We start from the raw sequence: 27,686 nt of genomic DNA, 5'->3' as shown, positions 1-27,686 counted from the left end.
GGAGTTATAAGAACAAGTGTGGCAGCTTCTGTTGTGACAACACTACTTACAATATGCCAACCATGCACCAGCCCACCCCATCCTGGCTCTGAAAGCTTCAACTAATGATCAAAATATAAGGGTAAGACGGCTGGGCGAGTAACTCAACGACATGGCAGAACACTTGTCCAGTCCCTGTGAGGCCCAAGGGTCAACCCCCACAACCACAAATGAAATAAGAAGAATGCTAAGTTAAATTCACTTGCACAGCTCATGGCCCCTTCAAAATTCAAACAACTTTATACCCTTTTTTGTAAATTCATAGACCTTTAGATCATTACTTTCATCATGAATGCTAGAGATATTACACAATTCAGTCCAGCACAGGAGTTACTGAAATAGTACCTCATTCTCGTTTTTCTGGGAGAGGATCCGGCTCTCCCTCAACACCATCCACACTGCAAAAAGGGTCATCAAAATGCCATGGCCAAAATCTCCAAACATCACAGCAAACAGAAAAGGGAAAGTAATGATGGTGTACGGAGCTAGAGATAAACCGGAGAGAAAACCATGAGCTCCATAAAAACCATGAGCCCCACGTGCCTCATTCTGTCTAGACTCTGAAGTCAAATGGGTGGCTTATTCCTCCATGCTGGATGAATGGACTCCCTCAGGGAACTCTGTCACAGTGAGATCCACACCCTCACAGAGCAGCTGATGGGCTATGTGCCACAGAATACTCCATACTATGAAGATGACAGGAAACAGGGGACCCTGACAACACTAGCTTGTTGTTCTATTCCCTTTCTCCAGCCTCAGGACTCTACTCTGGGTGAGGCCAGCTGTCACCTCTCTGTGCAGCAACCCTTTCTGAGCTGATAAGTCCTCAGGCAATAGGGAGAAGCCTGGAACCAGAGCCAAAGCAGGTCCAATAATGAACACTCAGACTCTTGAATTTATAATTAACTGAATGCACCAGAGACCTGACTTGTAGCAAAAACAGTTACTATTCCTGTACTTTTTTTTTTTTTTTTCTTTCTTCTTCTTCTTTTTTTTTTTTTTTTGAGACAGAGTTTCTCTGTGGCTTTGGAGTCTGTCCTGGAACTAGCTCTTGTAGACCAGGCTGGTCTCAAACTCACAGAGATCTGCCTGCCTCTGCCTCCCAAGTGCTGGGACCAAAGGTGTGAGCCACCACCACAGGCTCTATTCCTCTACTTTTTGTCTAGCCTCAGGTCAGGGAAACCAAGAAGTCATTCTAAAATTTATGACATTAAAAATATTTTTTTTGTTTGTATGTTTAAGAAGCTCCTTCAAAACCAACTGGTATTTTGTTTGATTCTTTGAGACAGGTGTTGCTATGCTGCCCTGTCCGGTCTAGAATTCACTATGTAGACCAGGAAGGATTTGAACTCAGAGATTCCCCTGCCTGTACCTCCCAAGTGATGGGATTAAAGACATGCACCAGCATGACCAGTGAATATTTTTGTTGCTATTTTGAGAGGTCAGGTATTTTGTAGCTCTGAAGGCACAGATAATAATCCAATAAGAAGCTCTCAGTGAAGCATTATTCCGAGATAGATCTGCTTATGTCTAATGGGTACACTTTGCATACCAGCTGAGACCTAAACATCTCTAAAGCAGTTGTCCAACAGGGTTATTAGCAAGACAGTGGTGGCACACAACTTTAATCCCAACTCTCAGGAAGCAGAGGCAGGCAGAGCTCTGTGAGTTCAAGACCAGCCTGGTCTACAGCAGAGGGAGTTCCAGGACAGCCAGAGCTACAGAGAGAAACCCTGTCTTAAAAAGCAAAAAACAAAAAAAAAACAAACAAAAAAAAAAAAAAAAAAAAAAAAAAAAAAAAAAGAAAAAGAAAAGAAAAGAAAAAGAAAAAATGAAAAAGGAGGAGGAGGAGTAGGGAAGAAAGAAAAGAAGAAAAGACTGAAATATCAGCCAAGTGTGGCGGTGCACTGCCTTTAACCCCAGCACTAGGAAACAGCAGCAGGCAGGTCTATGTGAGTTGGAAGCCAACCTGATCTACAAAGCAAGTTCCAGGCCACCCAGAGATATATGATGAGACCTTGTCTCAAAACAAAACAAAACAACAAGAAAAAAAAGGAATTTAAAACATTAAAAGAATCATACAAAGTAGTAGGCATGTCTAACCTTTTGACACTTTGACACAATGCTGCCATTTACAGAGTTTGTATTAGAGAACTACACAATTAAGTTAACAAAAAAAAAAAAAATTATAAAAAAAAAAAAAAATCCCCCAAAACATTAGTTAAATCTTCAATTTTGTGCTGGGCTCCATTCACAGCTATCGTAGGCTCAGTGTTAGTATTCAGGCATCTGTCCTGCCCTTGGGGTTCTGACAGAATGTGCCCTCAGCTGCAGCCACTAAGAGCACCACCTGTGCATATGCACTATGTTCCCTTTTAAAAAGCCCTGCCCACCTCACATCCCCCTCTCTCTCTTTCTCTCCCTCTGTTCTCCCCCCTTATCGCTCTCTTCTCTCTCCCCACCCTCTTTCCTTTCTCCTCTCTCCTGCTGCTCCTGTCTACGGAGGCTGGTCTCTGCCATTCCATTTTCCCTTTTTATGATCTCTTTCCCTAGTAAAAACCCCCTCTGCTTGAACTCTGACCCATGGCATCTTTCTCTCTCTCACTGCTTTTCTTAAATTACAATACTGCGGACACCTGCTAGGGAGAAAAGATGAAATGTTTTTACCTGGGTTTATCTCTCGGTAAGTCCCAATCCCATAAGCATCTACTATGTTCTGGAAGCCATGTGTGAACTTGTTGGTTTTGTTGTACGTTGGGGGAGTCTGATTTGTCTGCATCCTGTTCAGGATGGAGGGGACAGTAGAGCCGCTGTGTTCCTAGGAGACATCAGTAAGTGTCAAACTCGGGTGTCCCTTATGGCTATGCAGATACACATATGCATCACACTTGAAACTTCACCCCTAAACTCCAATCTTCTTTATAGCTACATTTCAATTCAACTAACAAAAATCAAGATTATTTTACAACTTTCTCAGTCTTTGGAAAAACTGGGACTAGATCTAAAATTGACAACAATTAAGTCTCGGAGCCAGGCACAGTACATGCCTGTGATCCCTGATGCTCCAGGAGATAGAGGCAAGAGGACTGATAGCCAAGGCCAGGCTGAGCTACACAGTGAGGAATGGTTTCCACAATTGGAAACTGCAAAAAGCAAAGCAAACTAGATATCTGCAGGCCAAAAACAAACAAACAAACAAATAAATAGTAAGCTCTAATTAAGCCTTAGGGAGTATATCATTATGGTGAAAAAACTTTAAGCCAGGCAGTGGCACACTCAGGAAGCTGAGGAGGAAGGATCACTTAATTCAAGAATTCAAGACCACAGAAAGCAAAACATGTTGTCTCTGCCTCTCTTATCCACCAACTCCACATTCCCTAAGGCCTGTGGTTCAGCTAATACTCAGGAAATGACCGGCTAGACACTAGCTCTGCCTCTGCCCACCAGTGTCATGGCAGGGCTCCGAGGGACTCCTTTTTCTCTCTTTAGGATCTCCTCTGAGGTCTCAGTGTCGCCGCTCTTGCTAGCACTCTGATTTCTTTAGTTTAGCCCCAGTGTCTGCTTGATATTTCCTCATAGATTTCTGTTCAGGGCCTCAGAGTAACTGCAGCTCAACCTGCTGTCCTTCCCTTTGAGAAGTTCCTTCTCCTGGGTTCTGACTTCCACAAACATTAATCCTCAGGTACACACAGCCTGGTGCCTCAGAAACAGTTTTAATTCTTGTTCCTGTGCTTTGCTATAAAACATGAGGATATGCACTCATTTTTTTTCCCCCTTCAGAATGTCTCATGAATTCACCATGTGTTCTCAAGTCCCGCTGCAGCCCTTATCAATGAATGACAACTGTGTTCACAGCAGCCTCATGACTGGCCACCCACTCCCAGCATTTGTCTGATCTTCATGGTCTGCTGGTCATGTTTCAAATCTGTTTTAACCACAGCTACATAACCCACTGCCTCTCTAGCCTCCTAGAATAAGTCATAAACCCTGTAACCTTTGAAAAATCATTCATAACTGGGCTTCAATCTATCTGATACACTTTTAGCTGCTATTCTTTCAGTTAAACCATTATAAACCCTGTTTTTTGCCTAACACCATGCACTACTGCACTGTACTTCCTTCCAGACTTTACACTTTATCTGTAGTGTTTTTCTTTTGTTTTGTGGGGTTTTGTTTGTTGAGACAAGATCTCATGTAGCCCAGGCTAGCCTCAAACTTACTACATAGCCAAGGATGACCTTGAACTCCGGATTCCCTTGCTGTTACTTCCAAGTGCTAGAATTACAAGGACATGCCAACATATCTAGCTCATGCAGAGTTGGAGATTAAACCATGGCTTCATAGCCAGGAGCAATGGCACACATCTTTAACCCTAGCAACCAAGTGGCAGAGGCAGGTGGATCTCTGAGTTCAAGGCCTGCTTGGTCTAGAGTTCCAAGACAACAAGGGCTACACAGAGAAACACTGTCTCAAAAACAAAACATACAAACAACAATACCAGGGCTTCGTGCATGCAAGACAGGCAGTCTCCCAGTTCAGCTGCTTCCCTAGCCCGGTCCATATGGTTTTATGCTTCGTTAACCATTGTTCCCATTCAGGTCCCTGGTCACAAGTCACCTTTTCATTGTTGGCTTATTCGTTTGCAGCTCTGGGGACTAAACTCAGGGTTTCACACATGCCAAGTGAAAGCTCTGCTGTGGAGCAACACCCCTTGTTCCACCAAACTCCACTTTTTCTTGAAGCTTTTTCTGGTTAGTAGGAAAAGCTCTACCTCCACCCCACACATACATCTCTACTCAGCCTAGACTGTCTTGTATGTCTGCCTGTCTTAATAAACTGTAAGGTACTTTTAGGCATAGCTTGCATACCTCTGTGTGTGTGTATACATATATATGTGACATACATATGTATGTATGTATACATATAGGCATGTATATGTATATGGCTATGTGTGCATATATACATACATAGGTATATTATACCTTCCCTGGCTTAGGTCAGTATCTTAGAAAGCAGCTGCTCTAACCACCAAGCAGAAGCTGTCAATCAGAGTGAGTCAAGAAGCTGATGCTCCCGCATGGTCTGCCCCAAGGAATCAAGGCCATGGCCAAATATCCCTTTGCACAACTAAGCTGCAGTTCCTGCTCTGTAAAATAAGGCCAGTCCTCCAGGCAACAGACAGACTATACTCTCAGGGTATAAGCACACACTAAAAAATCTGAAAGCAAAAATGTCATAAATACAAAGTTGGTTAATAGGAGGCTTTCCTCCTACCCACTACATTCATTGTAGCTGGATACTCACCGTGCCTCTTCTAAGTGCAAACTGGATGGAGTCAAGGTCAGTGACAGGGCACCACACTTCTGCAATCAGGCATTTCTGGGTCACATCTATGTTACACAGGTTCAGGGTATGGTAGATTGCCTTCATCTTCCGCACCTTGATGAACCAGACCCGAATGTTCTTAGCAGCTGCCTGCAGAACCCTCTGGCGGTGGTCCTCTGTTTGATTCAGAACCTTTTGGGAGAAGAGGAAATAGGGGAGAGATCTTTCTAACACAAGTCTTCCATCACAGGATAGGACGGCAAAGTGGTATCACTTTCTTCCTTCCTTCCTTTCTTTCTCTTTTTAAAAAATTTCTTTTGAGACAGGGTTTCTCTGTATAGTCCTGGCTGTCCTGGAACTCACTCTGTAGATTAGGCTGGTCTTAAACTCACAGAGATCCGCCTGCCTTCGCCTCCCGAGTGCGGTGGTTAAAGGTGTGCATCACCATGTTCAGCTGTGGCATTGCTTTCTAAAAAGGGTTGCCAAGGAACAGTCATATTCTTTCTGTAGCAAGATGTATTATGTGGGGGGCTTATGGGTTTAGGGTGGTAGGGGTTGGTCAAATTACAAGAAACATGAGTTCTTACAGTGCTAGGAACTAGGAATGGAACACAGAGCCTTGTACATGCTATCCAAGCATGCATGCTACCACTGAATTATGTCTCTATAGCTCAAGAAATTTGAGTTCTGGAGCTGAGAACATAATCAGTAGTAGAGAAATCTGCGTAGCAAGCATGAGGCCCAAGGTTCAATTTCTAGCAGCATCTCTCTCTCTCTCTCTCTCTCTCTCTCTCTCTCTCTCACACACACACACACACACACAAAGGGAAGGAAAATGAGCATCTCAGAGGAGGCAGCAACAGTTCAAGCTGGTGGGTCATCTACAGTGGGGGCTGGAGGGAACATGAGAAAGGAATTGAAATGGGAGCCATCACATATGTGTGACAATATGACTGCTTCAAAGAACTGTCTCCGAGGTGAGGGGTGCTTATTAGTGTTTTCAGGAAAGCAAACAACTACTACAGTCTTTCTTTCAAAAAGTAATATGCTTCCTTGGTCTCCTTTCCCCTCCAAATACTCACACATCATGACTCGTCCTTTAGAACCCTGTTAGGGCCATGGTGTGCATGACTTTTGCACTGTAGATTGATAAGAATCTAACAGTCTCTTACTTGACTCTGGGCTCGTTGGCCAGCCCATGTGGTTAAGATCAAAGGTAACCAGAAACTATATCATGCTGTTAAAAGTGGCTGCCAAGAGAGCATGAGGGCAGAATGGACTCTGAATTATTTGAGTCTTCTTTTTCTTAACTCAGCATATGTAAGAAAAAAATGTATTATTGGAAAAAACATCTCGGGTTCATGAGGCAAAGGGGAACGGGCTGCTCGTAGGCAATAAGGATCCCAGACGCATAGCATTTCTTTCTTGTTGGAGGATGACTAATGCTATTTTTAAGAGTTCTACCCTGAGACTTTTGCCAGTTCCCAGGGGAACTTAACTACCCACACACATTTCTTTTTTTGGTATCCTCAACTGCTGAAGGTGCCTTCACAGACTGTCCAGGACTCAAGGGAGCAGAGTGGCTCACTGCTGTCATAGTTCACAAAGTAAATTCCCATGGTCCCCCATGTACCATTTGGAGATCATCAATCCTGGTATTAACTCCGGAAGCCATTTCTTTCCTCTCCTGTGGAGTCTCAGGACAGGGGTAGAGGGAGGCTCGGAACCTGGAAGGGATAGGAACAGCCTTAGGAACACTGAAGTTTCTGAGTAGTTCTATTCACATCACCTCAGAAAGTAATCCTAACTTAATAGTAGTAAGTCAGTAGGATCAAAACACAACTAGGTCAGGCTATTGTGCCAATCAACACTAATGACTTATGTGAAGCAACCTACAGATAGCTACAACACTGGATAGTCTTGACAGTCTCTGTAGCTATGAGACCGCTCTGAGATTAAGGGGCTGGAGAGATTGCTTAACAGTTATAAGCACTTGCTTCTCTTTCAGAGGACCCAGGTTTATTTCCCAGCACCTGTGTGGTAGGTCGCAACCGCCTGTAATTGCAGTTCTAGGGGATCTAACACTCTTTTCTGGCTTCCAAGGGCACCAGGCATGCATGTGTGCATAAAATAAATAAATCTTTATCAAGGAATTTTGAAAACAATAATTTAAAAGCAATTTTTATCATGTTATTAGAGAAATATGGCACAGCAAATTTTCTATCCATAACACAAAATTCCACAAAGTTTGTGTAGTGCCTATGGCACTACCCTGGCGTGTAAACCCACTGTCCCTGGATAAAGGACTTGTGAGTTTGGTTGATTTTTTGGGGTGAAGGTATGAGTATATATGTGTGGTGTGCATGTCCTGGAGACCCACGGTTGATGCCGATAAGAAACTAGTAACAGGCCAACAGCATTGTATCTAATATAGCATCTCTGTGTGTTATTTGGGGCTAGCACAGCAGTGAGAACAGGCTGGAGGGAAACTATCCTAACAAAATGGCACCGCAATGTTTTTACTAAGAATTTCTGCTTAAAATTTAACAAAAGCTTAAGAAAGTGTCTTAGAGACAAAAGAACAGAGACAAGCAAGGCTTCTTGGTAACAGCATTTTTCTTGGTTGGACAAACAGAAATTTGCGCAGCTCCTTTAAGGGAGGTTTCCTGACTCAGCATAAGTGGCAAAAAACTGCAAGGCTTTTAAAGAGCTCTGCTAACTGAATGATACAAGAGCTGGCAATGGCAGTGACCACATCTCTAAGCCGGCAACATGCTGCTGGATGGCAGCGTAGACCCAGGCAGTGAGCACAGCTATCAGTTCTGGCGGTAAAAGTACCCACTGCCATCTTTGATAGATGACAGCTAATACAGCTGTGACTTTCATTTGACCAATGTTGTTTAGCAGATAAAAGACTCGTGGCCAGAAAAATATAAAGATTTATAGTAAAGACAGATTCAGATAAAGAAAAACCTCTAAAGGTTTACAATGTGTTTTAAAATATACGTAGGCTTGAAAGACAAAAAGAAACAGGATAAAATGGTTTTAAAAAAGAATAATAAAAAGACAAAGGGTAGCTGGGTGTGATGGCACATGCCTTTAATTTCAGCACTCGGGAGGCGGAGGCAAGCAGATCTCTGTGATTTCAAAGTAAACCTGGTGTACAGAGTAAATTCCAGAGCAGCCAAAGTTACACAGAAAAAAACCTGTCTCAAGAAAAAAAAAAAAAAAAAAATAGAAGTAAAAGAAATAGAATAATAAAAAAGTCACATGAAGATGGAAAGCACACAATGAATCTGGATACTGTATGCTATTGTGTTGTCTTTAAATTGCTCAATTACTAAGGAAGGAATAACTGCTACAATACACTTGATTATCAATGCTGTTAAATTAATCCAATTTATATATTTTAAAAAATGCTTTGACTTCAAAATTTAAGGACAAGGACAGGTTACTGGGGAAACAGATTTCAATTTTTCTTTCCACAGAAAATGAAAAGCTGTGGATTCCTTCTAGACTAACATGGTTTGATTAAGCAAGACCCCCTGAAACAATGTCCCAGGTGATCCAACATTCAAAACAGCTGGGACAAGGCAGCCTTACAGACCACTACAGCCAGGATTTCTGCCTCCTCTTAGGATCCCCAAGATAGTATCCCCTATCAACAGGAAGCAGTTTGGAAAGAATTATGCCCAAATTCCCAAATATTGTCTATAAATGTTTCTTTTCATTTAAATAGGCTTGGTTATAAATGATTAATGATCACAACCAATCTCTTTTTAAAGGTAAAAAGGGGATGATGGTATAGATAAAAATACTTTGTTCTGGAATGAATTTTCATTTATTGATACAAATTTAAGGTCAATTTTGTGATATGTATATTTCTCCTCTTGTTTAGGTATTGTGTTTATATAGCTCATTTAGAAATGTTATGTATAATAGATTATAGAGAGTTATCTATACTAGTCAAAACTTATAGTTAGGTGAGGTAGGTTTCCTAGATATACAGAGATGTAATTGAGATGAATAGGATTCTTCAAATCTTGCAAAGACCTACATAATATGGCATTTAAAATGGTTTAGGGTTTTTCTTAACAGCGAGGCACAATTGCTCCTGGCAACACCACCTACATCAGAAAGGAAGATGGACATCAAAGAAACTTGTTATGGAGTTTACTTTAATATGACAAGACTAGTCATTTGGGCAAGATACTGCTCTTGTCTGGACTGTTTGATTTTATGCTGTATAAACTGGACATGCAGGACCCACAGGAAAGTGACTGCTGATACAAGATGGACATTACTACAGGGTTTCTGCTTCATGGAAGAGTCTGCCAGACAGTCTGCAGGACACAGAGAAAAGTGACTAACAAACTGCCAATACAGGTGGGCAGTTTAAAGTTTCCTGCTTTGCTAAGGAGTCTGCCAGACACACAATGACCTATGGGCTGAAGATGAAACATTACAGAAGAACTTCGGGTGACTGAACAGGTGAGATGTCTCTGTCATTTCTAGAGTTTATGTATTATCCTTCTGTGGTCTTTGAAGGAGTTGAAGACAGATAGTTATAGTTTTTCTTAGTTAGGATTAAAGATAAGTTACATATAGGACTTCAGACTCACAAAGATAGAGTAGATGATGGAATAGTTTCTTTAATTCTTGCTAAATGTTAATGGACTAAATATTGTTAACTTGTTTGATAACTGTTTTGTTATATATTTTGCTATGTTAAGGTTAAAACCCTTCTTTTTATTTTAGACAGAAAAGAGGAATGATGGGAGATGCCATTCTGTAAATATGTTTCTCATATTGTTTAGTGAATAAAGCACTGTTGGCCAATAGGAAAGCAAGATAGGCAGGACTAAGAGAAAAGAAGGAGAGAGGAAGGAGTAGGGAGGAGATTCAAAATGTAGGACACAGAGAGCAGAATATCGGGTCCTCTCTCCAATAAGATGAGACCACATGCAAATACCTAGATTAACAGAAATGGTTTAATATTTAAGACAGGGCTATCCAATAATAAATTAGTAACTGGCCAATAGCATTATATCTAATATAGCATCTCTCTGTGTTATTTGGTGCTGGCAGGGGGAAAACTGCTCGTAACAACCAGGAGTCTTCCTGGATTGCTCTCCACCTTAGTCATTCAGGCAGAGTCTCTCCTGATTCCAGAGTACGCCCATGCAGCAAGCATAATTAGCCACAGTGCTCCAGGGACCCTGTCTTGGTATCCCAAATTCTGGGATTACAGGTGGCTGCCATGCCTGCCTAACACTTATGTGGGTTCTAGGGATCTGAACCCCAGTCCTTATGCTTGTAGAGTAAGCACTTTATCCTCTGAGCTGTGGTTCTGATACTCGACAAAGTAAAACCCGAGCTACTTCTGATGGTTGAAAATATTCCCAACATCAGTGAGCAGTGCTCTCATTGTGTAAAGCAGAACAAGGATCTGTGTGTCATTTCTCTAAGCCATAAGCAGCCAGCACAGCTGTGTCTCTCAATTGGAGGCAGGCATCTCTTACCCTTCACAGATTTTCTTGACCCTGTTTTTCAGCTGATCGCCTTGGAAAAAAATGATGAATACAGACTTGTGCACGTAGTCGCCCTAGGTCCCAGAAGAAAAACCAAGGGTTCAGAACTCAATATGGATGAGAACTACCTTTCAGACAGCCTTACACTGCAACTCAGGCTAGCCTGGCATTCACTGTGTAGCCTACACTGGCCTCAAAGTCGTGGCAGTCCCAGCCCAGGCTCCTGAGTGCTGGGCTTACAGGTCTGGCTTACAGGTCTAGCTGAAAAGTTCTAGAACAACTAAACCTGGGTGGCAACAGAATGATTCCTTTAAGGACACAGCCTCTGTACTCTACCCTTACTGCAGCTCCTAAGCTTCACTGTGAGAATATGTGCCCTATAACCCCAGATCCACAAACGTCTTCCTGTTTTCAGACACAACCGGAAGCCTGACACAGGAGAGGCTGCTCAGCACAGTGGAGCTTTCTCTCTAGTTCTACTTGGACTCTTGTGTTCCCAGGATGACAACAGTACAGAGTGGAGACAGAGGAAGCCTGTCTATAGATAAAGAGTTGGATGGCTACAAGGAACTAAGTCACTGGCAAGAACAGCATAGCTGAATCTCTAGAATCGCACTTAGACTTTATGCAACAAAGAAGGCAGACAATCCCCATTACCAAGCTCACATCTTGAGTACAAGGACAGCAAGGGAAAAAAAAAATCAGAAAAAAATGTGCGTATGAGCTATTAACCAAGATACCACAGGCTGCCTATAATGCCTCACACACAGAGTGTGTACTGTTTTTATAAAAGAAAACAACTTCAGAAGCTACCACAAGACAGATTCGGGACACTTACTCCCTAACTCTCCTAGCTAAACTGGGGCCCATTCTTAGCGCAGCTGCTCTGCTAGAGATATCATGTCCCACTTTCCTGCATGTGTTGATAATATAATCTTTCTGCTGTGGAGAGGAAACTTGATGAACATCCCTTAGAAGGGCTCCATATTAGGTATGACTACAGATTACAATGTTTCCACAACCCAAGGCAGCCTGAAAAACTACTCTCCAGGGTTACACTGTCACCATGTTCCTACTCAGCAAGGGGGTGAAAGACAGAGTTCTACCCACCAAAGCTGAGAAATTTCCATGCTAAATTTCTCTTAGGACAAAAATTACTACCTTAAGACATTTATAAGGTAGGCTAACTTTGGGCTTCTGAATAATACTGAGGTAAGAGTGACATGCTGTCTCAAATGACACATCTGACCTTTGCTGAGATCCCTGAGATCAGGACCCCATGGCATGCAGATGTTGCTATGAACTGTGCCTTGTGTCAGATGCCAAAACATTTCAAAGAGCAGGGTGGACAAGACCACCCTCACCTTGCATGTATCTATGCTTAAATTAAGTTTCTAATCTTCCCAATAAGCAGGCAGATAATAAAATCTTGGCAAGCAAAGTTTACATCAGCTTATAAAGACTAAGATTTAGGAAATCTTTCTTTACACATGACATCAATTGGAATTAGGTATGTTTTATGTTAGTTTCCATAAAAGGCTATTTTTCTTGCAGCCCAGATTACTAACAAGAAACATATAAAGCTAAAATTTAGAATAATTGAAGAAAATGTGCAAAAAAAGAAAAAAGAAAAAAATACTATATAAGTTTTAAAATGTGTATATCATATCTACGTGGAGAAAGATGTCTACATAGGGGAAGCTAAGTTAAAGAAAGGGGAGTGAGCCTTCAAGTCTCTGATCAAACAAGGGCTCCTCTGCCGGCACCAGCTGTGCTACTGCTCTGGGCTCACTTTACAAGACCTACTCCCCAAGGCACAATTTCCTTGTCTTACAGTCACAGGATCCTCCAGCGGGTTCTCGATTTCAGCCTGTCTCAGGAACACATTCCCTCGGCACACTCGCCAAAGCATGCGCTCAAAGGTAGGGATCCGCTCCCGGTTAATCACACCAGCCACGAAGCTGTGGGGAAAAGAGTTGGGTTGAGAACTTTAGGCCAGGGGATTTAAGACAAAGCAGGAGAGTGAAGGAAACGGAAACGATTACACACTGCATGAGACTACACACTGTGGTGTCGAGAAGGCTGGCTGGCACTCTATTATTCCTGACCTCATTTCTAGACCCAACAGAAGGTTGAGAGACAATCCAGGAACTAAATCCAGACAAATCCAGGAATAACTCTCAATGGCTCAGAACAAACTGGCTCCTGACAGCAAACCAGTCCCAAGACTCATAATTTCCCTTCACCCCCTACCCAAAATAAAACCCAGGGCCTTGACATGTCAGGTAAGTGTCCTACCACTGATCTTTATCTCTAGCCCATAGTTTATGATAGGACCCTGCTATGTGGCCCAGGCTAGCCTCAAATGCATCATCTTCCTGCTTTTGCCTCCTGAGGGGTGGGATTATATACATGCACCACTATATCTGGTACCACTCACTGTTCTTTTGAATAGCAAAGAGAAACACAAACCCACCAAGGCTGAAGTGCTACTTACCCAAGTCTTAATGGTGTGCCTCTTCCCATCTCATTTGGCTCCAAGAGTGATGAGGATTCTTCCAACAGGTCTGGATCCGCCATCTGCTGATGATGCAATTCAGCCTGAATTCACAAATCAATTAATATCTAATGAAAATAGTTAGTGGCATGCAGGGAACGAGGAACCAGGAGATGGGTTCAGAAAATAAAGATGAAAAGAAGAAAGAGAGAAAAAACAAAGCAAAAAGCCAAACAAACCCAAAACACCAAAAGACAGAGCGTACCCACAAAAAGAGAGAGAGAGAGAGAGTAAGTAATAAGGAGGGAAACAAAGGAATACACAGAAGCAAAAGAAAGCAAAACTTCCCCAGAAGAGCATCTGGGGAAATGGTTTTAGAAATAAAGAACAGAAGAAAAACATGAAATGATGGTGACATGTATAAATCTGTTACTTGGTGGAAGTCATTTTTTTCTTTAATGTTTTCCTAAATAAACCTGCCAAGTTCTCCTTTTTTGAGAGTAAAACAAACAAATATACATACACACATACAAAACAAAAACAAAAAATCAAAAAACAAAACAAAACAAAACCCCAAACAGCTCTGCAGATATTGTGACTACTTCATTTCTAGACAGCCACAAGGACACTTCTGTGCAAACACACAGATGGTGGGACACTATTTCAAGTAAAGGACCTGGAGCTAGAAAGGGCACCTCCAGCCTTTGGTAAGTCCAAAACAATACAACTGCTAGCAAGGCCACACATAAAACACCCAAAGCATAGGATTTAAAGAGTTTTGTCATAAGGCTAAGAAGCACAGCAGCATGGTGGCACAAGAGTTTAATCCCAGCACTCAGGACTCTGTGAGTTCAAGGCCAGCCTGGTCTACAGAGTGAGTTCCAGGACAGCCAGAGCTCCACACCTGAGGTGAAAAACCAAGAAACCAGAAAAGAAGTGCAGAAGCTGGACAGGCCTGGGCCTCTGTTGCACATAAAGGCAAGAAAAAATGAAAACATCCAAAGGTTGTATTTTCTGACTAAGAATCTAGGAATTGTGAAAATTTCATGTACAGTTTATAGCAGAGAACAAGAATTAAATAGAGAAAATAACAGGCCACAGCTAAACAATCTAGAGCCCTGGCCTTGCTTAATTGGTTAGACTTAAAATGACTTCCACTAGGACAGCTTATACAATGAAGTGAAGGCACAGGGTTTCTCAGAGGTCTACTATTTCCTCACCTCTCTCTTTAACACCTAGTCTCATCAGAATAGAGAAGCTGCCCTAAAACGTAAACGCCCATCAGCCTAATCTACCCAGCTGTAATATCCAAGCATTCTGTGTTTGACCAAAGACTAGAAGAAACCAGAACAACAATCTTACCCTTCAAAAGCAAAACAAAACACCAAGAGAAATTCCCTTTGTTTTCATTCCAAATTTCGATTTCACCTTAATCCTGTCAATTAAACTATGAGGGGGGAAACAAAGTCACATGTTACCTTATGTGGTAAACAGTATAATCCAGGTAACTCTGAAGGGCCAAAAGGTGAAAGTAATTGTTTTGAGAAGTTATGGTCAGGGCTGGTTGTTTTTGCTGCTGCTGCTGTTTGTTTGCATTTTAAAGCACATAGTGCAGAGTAATATTGTCACGTGATAAGAAATGTTTAAGATGAGATAATGAGGACACTGGTGATTACTTGCTGTCACAAGGATGGAAAAGGATTATTTTTTTCAACCTAGAAACAAATCAGCCAGCTGAAAGCAATCTGAATTTTCAAATTACTACATTTCAATGGTTATTCTCTGTATTTCTCTGTGTAACAGTCTGGCTGTCCTGGAACTCACTTTGTAGACCAGGCTGGCCTTGAACTCACTGAGATCCACCAGTCTTTGCCTCCCAAGTGCTGGGATTAAAAGTGAGCACCATGTGAGGTCTTAAAGGGGACAGCCAACAAGAATGGTAGACTGCACTTAGATTGGCCTGCTCAAAAAATGATATCTGATGCTGAGATTTAAAGAAAACAGCAGAATTAAAATTAAATAGAAAGATCAAATTCTAAATACTAATTTCACCACTTAATAGATAGGAAGAGCTAGTTCACCACTTCAAGTCTTAATTATAAAATTATAAATGAAATCATGCCTGATGGGAAACTACAGTGACCAGAATTAAGGGACTTTATAAAAAAAGATCTAAAACCCAAGCCTGATCACAGAGACCATGGTTCTCTCTCTCCTTAAGTTTATGTTATGTGCATTGATGTTTTGCCTGAATGTGTGTCTGTGTGAGGGTGTCAGATCCCCTGGAACTGGAGTTACATGCAATTATAAGCTACCATGTAAGTGCTGGGAATTGAACCCAGGTCCTCTAGAAGAGCTACCAGTGCTCTTAACCACTGATCCATATCTTCAGTCCAACACCACACTTCTCTAGTAACAACTGCCAAGTTCTCTAAATCACCTGTTATTTTTTCCGAGTTGCCCTTTTCCCCATCGAGAACACTGAAAACCATACCTTACAAAGAGCCAGTTGCTGAATGGAACTTCAGCTGTCTGTAGCATTTCAATATAAGCAGCACACCCAGTCAAGCTACATCAGCTACTAAGACCCCTGTAACTGTCTAGCTACAGCGAGAAAGAAATGACATGTCATTACTTGAGGTATTCACCCAGAGGAGATGGCAGATGGAAAAGAAAAAGAAAGCAGGTGGGTGAAAAAGGCAGAGGGGAGGGGAGGGAAGGGGAGGGGAAGCGGGGATCTGCATGCCATTAACCATTACTTTCCCAGTCTTCTTTACGCTCTCATATGTTATGATGCTTATGGTAAAAGATGCAGAGAAACCTCTCCAGCTCTTACAGTTCTTCATAAGCAAGAAGACTAGAAAAGGATAATCATTAATAAATCATTTTAAATGCTCTGGGTAAGAAATGGCTACGTTGAATTGACAATCATCTTAAATCATAAGAATATTCAATATGTTTACTCTTCCCTTTCTACACACCCTGCCAATTATTAAAACCAATAAGAAAACATCATTTTCTGATTTAGCCATTTCTGACAGATTACTATGAGTTATTGATTGAATTCACCCAATTAGAAGAAAAGGGGAGAGGTTTGTAGTTGGCAGTGTTTGGTGCCATTTACAAACATTATAATTTCAAACACGAAGCAAAATCTCATTATGAGCTGAATTTCCGACATCTAAGGTCCCAGGATTGCTCACCTTTCTGGGTTGCTTCTATGTGTACCTGCACACAGTGTGATACTCAGTGAGGCTTTGCCTCTGATCAGGGCAGCAGCATCTGCAATTGCTATTTGACAGCAGGGCAAGGTCTATGGAAAGGGACCCGGCTGAGACTATGGAATAGTGGCAAGAATGGGCCAGGTGCTGAATGCAAGTGGTAAGAAACAGCACAGTGGCTCTGGCCAGGGGTCTCTGCACTGCTGTGTCGTGCTTGAAATGAAGGGAATTGATGAAAAGAGCAGTGGAGAAGCTCTCACAGCCAAGGCCTTATGCTCAAAGCGTCGGGGAGATTGGGCTGGGGGTAGCTTTGCATAAGAAAGAGAGAACAATCCACCATGGACAGGGCATGAAGATCATAAAGGCTCGAGTCTCTTCAAGACTGGCACTTAATGTCAATCCCATTGTTTCACATCTTCTAAAGTTATCAGGTTCAAAATTCTCAACTTGGGCACAAACAAATATCCATATGGAATTTCTATTATTTTGTAACCAGATTCCTACTCTTGGGGAGACTAGGTAGTTAACATTCATATGAATTTTTCTCTTTTCCTTGTCTCCACAGACCCTTTGGATTAACATGACTGATCAAATTCATAGTTATTGAGAAAGAAATGTATCACTTCCTCTGAAGGTTTTTTTTTTTTTTTTTCTCTAGACAGTGGTTTTCAAGAAAACACGTCTGTTAAAACATGTTAAAACAGCTAGCTGGGATCCACCCCCAGGGTTTCTAACACAGTAGGTCCTCAGTGGGGAATGATCATTCATATTTCTCACAACATTCCAGAAGAAGTTGTTGACGCTAGTTGGAAACCTTGAGAACTATGGAGGACTGGTCTCTTCTCCAGCAATGTAGAGTTAAAGTAAAACTGAGAACATAATAAGTACTACCTGAGATGAGCTCTTTATATCCAAATATCTTTTTTTTTTTTTTTCCCCAAGACAGAGTTTCTCTGTATAACCCTGGCTGACCTGGAACTCGCTCTGTAGACCAGGCTGGCCTAGAACTCACAGAGACCTGCCTGTCTCAAGGCTTTTTGTCAAGCAAAGGAAATCAACTTTATGGGTGGAACACAGTAGTAACTAGGGTGATGTCTGAAGTGTCTAATGTTTGGTTGGGAAAGACCTGTCAAAAAAAAGCACTATCAATATTTTAGGCCACCAGAAAAACTACATGCAGGTTGGATGCCAATGCTCCTTCCCAAGATTAATTAGGAGAAGGAAGAATTCCACAGATCTGAGCTAACTCCTTCTTGGGTGGGTGGGTGGGGTCTCCTCAGTAAACTGTCACTTGGCAATTCAGTACCTTTATATTTAACCAGGGAAAACTTAGTAACATTTTTCCTTATAAGTAATAACTGTGTCTATGGGAAAATTCAAGCTAGCATCAAAAACCAATACCTCCATAGGACACAATGAAAACTCAGGAAAATGTGGTGATATCTTGTTTATGATCCAATAAAGCCACTGAAGATCAGAATTCAAAGCACTAAGGAAGTAGAGACAGGAAGGGATATGGCTGGGTAGAGAGAAGAATATAAGGTGGGAGGAGACAGGAGCTCATCGCATTCAGTCTGAGGATTTGTGGAGACAGGATTTTGTCCACTTTGGTCTGAGGATTCAGTAGAGGAAAAAGGTCTCTCTAGTGGCTGGCTCTTTTATTTCTCTGATCTTCAGACAAGCTTTATTTGTTAGAGTACAAACAAAATATCACCACAGGAAAACCAGTGTGACATGAGCTCTAAGTGATGAGAAGAATTCCAAAGGGTTGGTGAACAAAGTAATTTGATGACTAAAGGTCTGAAGATTGAAACCTCAATGTAATTTTGCTCACAACCAGACGTTTGTTTCTTCATGTATATTGTACTTACCTTATAACACACAGCTAGAAGTGTCACAGAGACATTTCAACTAATTATAACTATACTTACTTATATATCAACTTTAGATTCCGTCCCCCACCTTGAGATGAAAGTTTGCAGATGTGAAAATATATGGAACTATGGTTGCTGTGTACTACATGGTAACTGGAACACAACCCAACACTCTAACTAAAATAGGGCACAAAAATGGCACGGCTTCCAAACTAGCAAATTAAAACAATTATTGTAATAAAGATATGGCCCACTTGTGCAGGTATACCAGCTGCTCAAGTACTAGAAGAAACAATAGTCTGACCTCATCAAAAAACTGCTGAGTTTTGCGAAGTATAAATTTTAATTCAGTCAGTTCCAGGAAGTTTCTCTTCAGAGCTTCCTGGTTTGTGTTGATTTCCTTCAGCTCGTTTTCAATCTTCTCGAAATTGGCCTAGGGTTTTAAAAAAAGGAAAGCTGTTAATTCAAACTAAGCTCCCTGTGCTTGCTCTAAAAGACATTAGCTGAATTTGCACCCCAGAACTGTTGCTGTGGTAACACATTAGCTACAGCTACCAAGCCAATGCTTTGATTTTAAGAGCAACTTTAAGTAAGACATTTTGTTTAAATGAGCCTTTGTCTCTACAGAGTCCACTGTACACTCACTCAGTGAATTTCTTGCGTGAATTCAGACACTCAAAAATGTCAAAAGCTCACTGGCTATTTATTTATTGTTCTGTGAGTGTTACCAGCTAACAAGGAACCAGTAAATCAATAAGCATTAATTTGGTAGCACATTCTAATATGCTATCTCTGTGTGATATGCTTTTTGACATTATAAAAGAGGGAATTCACCTCAATCCCACCTAAAAAAAAAAAAAAAAACTTACAATGAAAGACAACACTCACAAGTTTGGTAAGAATTCCTCTCTCTATGCCAGCCACTCAGGAAGGCAATCCCTGCATTTACGTAGAGTTATCTGAGAACTGTTTACCTCTAAGTCGATCATGTCCCGAGGGAAGGGCACCTCTGGGTTTTCACCAGTGTCCATAATTGGGATGTTTGCTTTTCTTATCTCCTTCTCAACAAATCCTAAAATGATAGATTCAGAGCACTCACATGTAGATGCCTGGAATTCCCATTATTTGAGAACACATACACACACACGCCTGGCTAAAAAGAGCTTCATCCGAGGAAGGACCGACAAACAAAAGAAGCGTCTCTTTTCTGTGCATTTCCCTTTCTTGCACTTTACACTCTAAGGCTATCCCAAAGAGAGCGGTCAAGTCCATGACTGTTTCCTTTCTTTCTTCTGGTCTTTGCTGTTGCTTTGAGGATGACCTGAAATTACCAATTCTCTTCCTGTTTCTACCTGTGGCTGTAGGCATGGCTTTCTCTGGGTTTAAAACTGGCTTGCAACCACTTGACTCGCCACCTATGTGATGTGCTTTCTTCAGGTTTGACAACTCTCTTTGCAGCTATTATTGGTCAATCAAAGTCCCAGAAAAATACAGCATTAATAGGTCATTTGGCACATAACATGAATGGGATAATTCTAAGTAAAAAAGATTCATTTAATTTAGAAACAACTGGGTCATTTTTTTAAACATCAAAAACAAAAAGCTAAGCATAAAACGACTCAAAACACCAAAAAAGTGTTTTCATGACAGCTATCAACTTTGGTTTTTTGTAGAATATGAACCAATTTATCTATGGGCTTGGTAGAGTGGCAAGATCATGGGTTTGGAGCCAAACAGAACCACCTAGTTTCAAATATTGACTCCATCATGACTGTTTATATTCTGGAGTATGTCACAGGCTTCTCAGTCCTTACATGAGGGATACACCCTTTTTTTTTTTTTTTTTTTTTTTTTTTTTTGAGACAGTGTCTGTGCAGACCAAGCTGGTATGGAACTCACAGGATTGTCTGCCTCTGAGTGCTGGGATTAAAGGTGCATGCCACCACTCCTTAGTGAATATTCCATTTTTCATAAACTGCTCAGATGAAAAGACAGCTCAGCTGACATCTAAATTTGATAGTATTCTGGGTCCTATCTTTTGAGTTCTATAATATGGTTCTGCTATTAAAAACCCATGAGAATCTAAGCATAGTGGCATATACTGGTAACCACAATACTCCAAAAGCCATGGCGGGAGGATTACTGCCTGGGATAGCTACAAAGAGTTCCAGGTTAGTCTGAGTTACAAAGTGTCAAAGAGTAAAAGAAAAAGTAAATCTAATAAAAAAATAATCACAGTGTTTTCAGTTTGTTGTTTGAACAAGATTTCCCATAAAATCCATTTGAATACAAAAAGTTAATCTTAATGTCATGGTTAAAGATTTTTTTTCCCTTCTCCTTTGTCAAACCTTTTAAGAAGTTTATTTTGTGCACTGCATGTGTGTATATGTATGTGTGAGTGTGGGTGTTCATGTGGCGGTCAGAGGACAACTTTGGGAGTTGGTTCTTGCCTTCCACCCTGTTGAGGCGGGGGCTTGTTCTTACCTCAGCTGCCCATGTACTCTGGGCTAGCGGGCCTACAAGCCTCTCTCCCACCTCACTACAGGAATGCTGAGGGTTCAGATGTACACCATCACATCTGGTTCTGTTTATTTATTTATTGTTGCTTATTGAATACACTGCAAAGGGACAACAGACTGGATAGGCACTAGAATCCTACTGGTAGCCATATCTGACTTTTTACACAAGTCTGGAGGATTGCACCCAGATCTTCAGGCTTGCATGGCAAGGGCTTTCACCTGGTCGGCCATCTCCCTGGCCCACTTCCCTTTCTATTGTTTTATTCCTTTACTGAGAGGGCTAATGACTCTAAGACAAATCATTCACTACAGGAATGTCATATAAAACCAAATTGTACATACGAAGCTTTCGATCCATTTCTTCACATCTTCTAACTTCATTCACAAATTTCCTCTGGAAAACATTCACATCTGGATTTAACTGAAAAAACAAGAACATAATAGCAAATTTCAAACACTGAGTCTACATCTTGTGGAATATTCCTTTACACTGTTTGAAGATATATCACTGTGACTGGTTTAATAAAGAGCTGGATGGCCATTAGGTAGGCTGGAAGAGGTTAGGTGGAACTTCTGGGGACAGAGAGCTCTGGGAAGGAGTGAGATGCAGTGAGATGCAGAGGAAGCAGGAGGGGCAGTATAGAGTAAAGGTAACCAAACCATATAAAAGAACACAGATTAAAAGATATGGGCTCATTTAAGTTATAAGAACTAGTTAGGAACAAGACTAAGCTAAGGCCAAGCTTTCATAATTAATAATTATGTCTGTGTCATTTTTTTTTGTAAGTTGGTGGACCAAGAAGAAAAATCTGTCCACAACATCCTGTTTTATTTATTTATTTATTTGCTTGTTTTTTAGTTAGCTATTTTTTCAAGGCAGAGTTTATGTGCAACAGTTCTGGCTGTCCTGGAACTTGATATGTAGAACTCACTGAGATTCACCTGCCTCTGTCTCCCGAGTGCTGGGATTAAAAGTATGTGCCACCACCGCCTGGCAACACATCCCATACATGGAATCTCAATTTTGTGCCAGTGTATAATGCAACTTGAACCAAAATTGTCTACTGATCCATATATAGGGCTTTGTGCCAGCCACACAAGCTGAAGCTAAAAGCCTCCTTCCATGCTGCAACACAGCTGGGATGGAGTCAAATCAGCCAAAGTTGGGAGCTCCCTTCCTTCCCACCCACCTCAGGCAGACATGTCATAGGTGCTCTGCCTGGTCATCCTCTCTGTTTCTTCCCGAGCAGAGGGGACAGACGGCAAATGTCTGTTCTGCCCCGGTTTTCACCTTCTGGGGATAGTCTGATTTTATTAACTCACTAAAGCCATACCATAAGAAGTATCACTTCGCACCTGTTAGAATGGCTTTCATGAAAAAGATGGGAGTGAGGCTTGGCCATATATGTAGTGATTCCAACTCTATAGAAGCAGGGGGATTAGAAGTTCAAAGACAGTCTGGAGAGCAAAGCAAGCTATAGGCCAGCCTGGACATAGAAAGACCTCTGAAAAGATGAGAGGTATGAATTGATGAGGATGTCGGCAAAAGAGAACTCTGGTTTATTGTTGAAAGAAATATAAGTTAGTACAGTTATATGGAAAACAAGGTAGTTCCTGAAAAAAATAAAAACAAAACAAAACCAAAAGTCCTAAAACAAAAAACCTACTGCCAGGTGGTAGTGGTGCATGCCTTTTACTCCCACACCTTTAATCCCAGCACTCCGAGGCAGAGGCAGGCAGATCTCTGTGAGTTTGAGGCCAGCCTGGTCTACAGAGCTAGTTCCAGGACAGCCAGGAAACCTTGTCTTGGAACAGTACAGAAAAGATCTACCAAGAGGTGGGGATTTAGCATGCACAGACACTTTGGTGCAGTCCCAGCAACGAGTGGGTAGAACTGCCATACAATCCAGAATTCCACTTCAGGGTACACAAAGGAACTAAAATGAATATGCAGGGCCACTTCCAATAGCTAATGTATACCTACCAAGAGATGCACCAATGAATGAAGAAAATGTGGAAGGTGAAATACACCAAGCACATTGCATCTTACCTACATGTTGTTGTGGAATATTAGGTGAAGATGTGTTACATTTGTTTATGCTGTGGAATATTTGTTTAATGATGAAAAGATGTGTTACATTTGTTTAACTCTATAAAGCTGTGTTACTTTGCCTGCCTAAAACACCTGATTGATCTAATAAAGAGCTGAATGGCCTGTAACTAGGCAGGAGAAAGTTTAGGCAGGGCTGGCATGCAGAAAGAATAATAGGAAGAGAAATCTAAGAAGTAGAGAGGAGTGAGAAAAGGAGGAGAGGAGGGTGCCAAGGCCCAGCTTCAGAGTAAGAATAAAGAAAGGTAAAAAGCCCAGGGAGGGGGGACATATTAAAGAAAAATAGGGTAATTTAAGTTAGAAAAGCTGGCTAGAAACAAGTCAAGCTAAGGCCAGGCATTCATAAGTATAAATAAGTCTCTGTGAATTTATTTGGGAGCTGGGTGGTAGGCCCCCAAAGAGTAAAAAACAATTACAACATGTAGAATTTCATTTTGCTATTAAAATTTTTTTCTTTAAAAATTTTTATGAGTATAGATGGATGCTGTGTCTACATATATTCTCTGCACAATGTGCATACAAGGTGCCTTCAGAAGCCAAAAGAGGGTGTCAGATCCTCTGGAACCTGAATTAGAGATGGAGTGTGTGCAGAAGGGTGCCTTGTGGGTGCTGAGAGCGAACCTGGGCCCTCTGGAAGAGCAGCCAGTGTTCTTAACCTCAGAGCCATCTCTCCAGCCTCCTACATGTAGAATTTTAGACAGCTGAATTCATAGACATATTGAAATGGCTACCAGAAAAGGAGACAGAAAGGAGGTGTGGTGGGTGGAGGAAGGTATAGGTCAAAGTTCACAAATTTTCAGATAGACAGGAGGTAGGGAGGAAATGGCAACTTGCTGACCAGACAGTAAACGTTCGAGCTACGAGGGGTACGTTTTGTTTTTTATATTTATTGATTTACTTCTTTGTGTATATGTGTGTGTAGTCATGTAGGTATGGGTGCATGTTTGCTGCAGTGCATATGTGGATGTGAGAGACTGCAGAAGTGGGTTCCAGGGATCAAACCCATCTTGTTAGACTCGACATCTAAGCCATCTTGCTGACTTCAGGAATACCGTGTGTGCGCACACGCCCACAAAGATGAAATGGTCTGATTCCACATAACTGGAGTGATGTGAAACTGGGAACCAAAGTTGGCTCCTCTGGAAGAACAGCAAGTTCTATAACCACTGAATCATCTCTCCAGCCCACGAATAAAAATTTCAAATAGAACTCCAATAAAGCATTTCCTGCCACACAGTGACTAGCTACATATGTCACAGCCAGTTCTGTTGAGAAATTTGGTTGCTAAAAATTTTCTTCCTACAGAATCCCATGGAGCAATCATCCCATTTCAGCAGGAAATAACCTTAAGATAACGACACCCCCTTTCCCTACCCTTGGAATTTTGGGATAATAGTCATCGTCTTTGGGTTGGTTTTAGTTATTTAGGGTTGGGTATGGAAGGTGATGCTTACACTTGGGTTTATCTTTTAGACAGGAATAGGGAATGGTTGGGAAAGGTATGGTTTAGATGGGATATAGGTAGATTAGCCTATTTTCTTGTGAATTTGAGTAAGAATGAGATAGTATTTTACAGCTTACATTGTTATGTATTCTTATATGTGGTAAGCTATGTAAAATTAAGTTTATATTTTGTTATATTGTGTGAAATCTTTCCACTTACAATGTTTTATGCACATTATTTTTTACCATATTCTATGTATGTATACTTTTCTTGTATTCAAGACATTTTATATATTGATACAATTTGGGATATTTATCATGCTGCCCTTTATAGTTCTACCTCTTGTTTTGACATTTCTACTCTACCTCTATTTTAGGGATTTATATGTATGTATATGTATATAGTTATATTGTTTAAGTATTTGTTCCTGCTTTACTCAGGGAAGTTTTAATCAGTTTTTTAGCTAAGTTCCTGAGTATTACAGATTATCTTCACTCATGTTTCCTGTACCTATGAGATTAGTCAGATATAGATGCTTAATCTTCAATCACTTCATAGACATGCAGAACATGGCATTTAAATGTTTTAATATTAGTACTCCATTGACATGAGACACTGTTGCTCCTGACAGCACCGTGCACTTTCCCGAAAATATATTGGACACTGTTGTTGCTCCTGCTGGAGTTCATTCTCGCCTCAGCTAATGGCCTATTGGGCAAAGAATTGCCCCCACCTTGACCACTGATTTGGACATGCAGTCCTATGTGCTTGCAGGAGACAAATATAGAAGACTGCTGGACCTTGCCAAGTCAGGGTAAGACAGCCATTCTACCTCCCTGCTGTTGTTGTGGCCTGTCAAGTTCTCTTGGCCTTTGCCAAAACTGGGTGTACCAATGTTGCTATGAGACCTTGGGTGACTATCCAGCTTGCTGTTTCTGTCCTTGCTGCACCTTTTGGAAATTGTCCATCCGCACTTCCTGTCTACTCTAGTATCGTTATTTTCCTTCTCAGGTCTTGATGAGGTTGAAGATTAAACTATCACAACTATTATTCTCTCTTCCTAGTTAGATATATTAGGTACTAGACTTACGTTTTCCAGCTTAGGACAACTCTATTGTAAACTCCGTTATGCCTTCACCCTAGGACTAGATATGTAGGTCATTTTGTTCTCGATTTTCCTTTTCTTAGAGCACACTTGTTATTCACTGTTTTGTATATAGTTTTGTATTAAGCCTAAATCTTTTCTTTAGACTAAAAGGGGAATTGTAGTGAGATAGTCCTTCTGTGGCACTGACCATGCCCATTGGGGGGTGGAGCCATGGGCAGAAGTGACCTGTGGAAGGAGGTCGGAGAGAGAGCCGGGAAAAGCTCTTGCTGGCGAGACTCGGACAGGAGAGCATCGGGTGGAATTTCCTGGTGTTCATCTGTCTAGGTTGTAAGTTATTTCCCCCTGAATAAACATCTATTCAGCCTATTTGTTTATCCTGATCCTTATTTAACCGCGATAACCCTGTCTCAAAATAAAAAGGGTTGGGAGTGTAGCTCATAGGCAGAGCACTTGCCTAATACACATGAGGACCTAGGTTCAATTTCCAGCACCAAGAAGAAATAAACACATAAATACACTAGTGAATAAATGAATGAATGGATGAATGAATGAATAAATAAATAAATAAATAAATAAATAAATAAATGGTATGATAGTGCCTTTCTCAAAAGTAATAATAGGAGCAGGAAAGCCTGATGTGGGTGCTGGAAATTAAATTCAGCTCCCTCCCCCCAAAAAAAACAGTAAGTCCTCTTAACCTCTCTCCAGCCCCTTAGTTGAAATGTTTAAGACAAGGTCTAATATACAGCCAAGATAGCCTTGAACTCAGTATGTAGCTGTGGATGACCTTGAACTTCTAATCCTCCAGTCTCCTCCTCCCAAGTAGGATTATAGGGGTTCACTGCCCTGTCCCACTCACTCACAGCAGTTAAAAGAGGCAACAGTGCAGCTTGCTATATAGCCCAGGATAGCCCTGAGCTCAACAGCCTTCTGCTTTTGCCTCCCAAGTACTGAAAGGTTAAGAAATCAAGATGCATACAAAAGAACACAAGTTATAAAGGAAAGAAAAAAAATATTTTTCTACATTGAAACCTAGGCTCAGCATTAAAAACGCTTGTTGCTTTTCCAGAGGACAGAAGTTCAATTCCCAGCAATCCAATAACTGTCTGTAACTACAGTTCCAAAGGGAATCTGGACTCCTCAAGCGCCTGCACTCACATGTACATCCCCCATACAAACACATACAAGTATACATAATCAAATATAAACTTTAAGCTGGGCTGCCTTTATTCCTAGCACTTGGGAGGCAGAGGAAGGTCAGTCTCTGTAAGTTTGAAGCCAACCTGGTCTACAGAGTGAGTTCCAGGACGCCAGGGCTGTTACACAGAGAAGCCCTGTCTCAAAAATCAAAATAACATAAATAAATTTTTAAAGATTAAAAAAGTAATAAGTAAGCTGGGTATAGTGGTGTATGCCTTTAATCCCAACACTCAGGAGGTAGAGGCAGTCAGATCTCTGTGAGTTCAAGGCCAGCCTGGTGTAGATAGGGAGTTCTAGCATAGCCAGGGCTACATAGTGAAACCCTATGTCAAAATAATAATAATAATAATAATAATAATAATAATAATAATAATAATAAATATTTTTAAAAACTACTGAGTAAAACAGTTCTGGGAAACAAGATAGTTACACAGCTTTCAAAAGTATCACCCCAGATTACTTTTTAATTACACAGGGGATAAGATACTTTTACAATGGAGAAACCTAAGCAATAACAACTTAATTGAGTGATCAAATTTATGTTTAATATTAGAGCAAGGCTGAGGACATGGCTCAGTCAGTAAAGCACCTGCCATGGAAACATTAAGACCTGAGTTCAACCTCCTAAAATGCACATAAAAAAGCCAGCCAGGCTGTAGGTTCAGTGAGGAAACCCTGTCTTAAAAACTAAGGTGGAAGCTGGGAGTTGGTGGCGCACGCCTTTAATCTTGGCACTCGGGAGGCAGAGGCAGGCAGATCTCTGTGAGTTCAATGCCAGCCTGGTCTATAGAAGGAGTTCCAGGACAGCCAGGGCTACA

The 27,686-nt window shown here is 41.2% G+C and overlaps 1 protein-coding gene across 8 annotated transcripts in view; it reads right to left on the bottom strand.

Moving 5' to 3' along the window:
• The window catches only part of Atp6v0a1 (ATPase H+ transporting V0 subunit a1), a 55,647-nt gene that overhangs the window by 23,418 nt on the left and 4,543 nt on the right, over nt 1–27,686 (bottom strand). For 5 of the 8 annotated variants that reach the window (XM_051177083.1, XM_051177101.1, XM_051177114.1 and 2 more), the window contains exons 3-12: nt 21,349–21,427; nt 19,462–19,559; nt 18,792–18,920; nt 13,393–13,496; nt 12,730–12,856; nt 10,887–10,969; nt 6,998–7,091; nt 5,344–5,556; nt 2,707–2,857; nt 385–524 (exon numbers count right to left, since the gene is read on the bottom strand). In XM_051177083.1, the coding sequence (XP_051033040.1) occupies nt 385–524; nt 2,707–2,857; nt 5,344–5,556; nt 6,998–7,091; nt 10,887–10,969; nt 12,730–12,856; nt 13,393–13,496; nt 18,792–18,920; nt 19,462–19,559; nt 21,349–21,427 (1,218 nt within the window). The remainder of the gene's footprint in view (nt 1–384; nt 525–2,706; nt 2,858–5,343; nt 5,557–6,997; nt 7,092–10,886; nt 10,970–12,729; nt 12,857–13,392; nt 13,497–18,791; nt 18,921–19,461; nt 19,560–21,348; nt 21,428–27,686) is intronic. The other 3 variants (XM_051177092.1, XM_051177108.1, XM_051177118.1) reach the window with 1 other exon arrangement.

The sequence above is a fragment of the Phodopus roborovskii genome, unplaced genomic scaffold (genome assembly GCF_943737965.1).
Source record: "Phodopus roborovskii unplaced genomic scaffold, PHOROB, whole genome shotgun sequence".
In the NCBI taxonomy this organism is placed as follows: Eukaryota; Metazoa; Chordata; class Mammalia; order Rodentia; family Cricetidae; genus Phodopus; species Phodopus roborovskii.
Note: the sequence above shows the minus strand (reverse complement) of the source record. Positions and strands in the feature narration are given on the sequence as shown.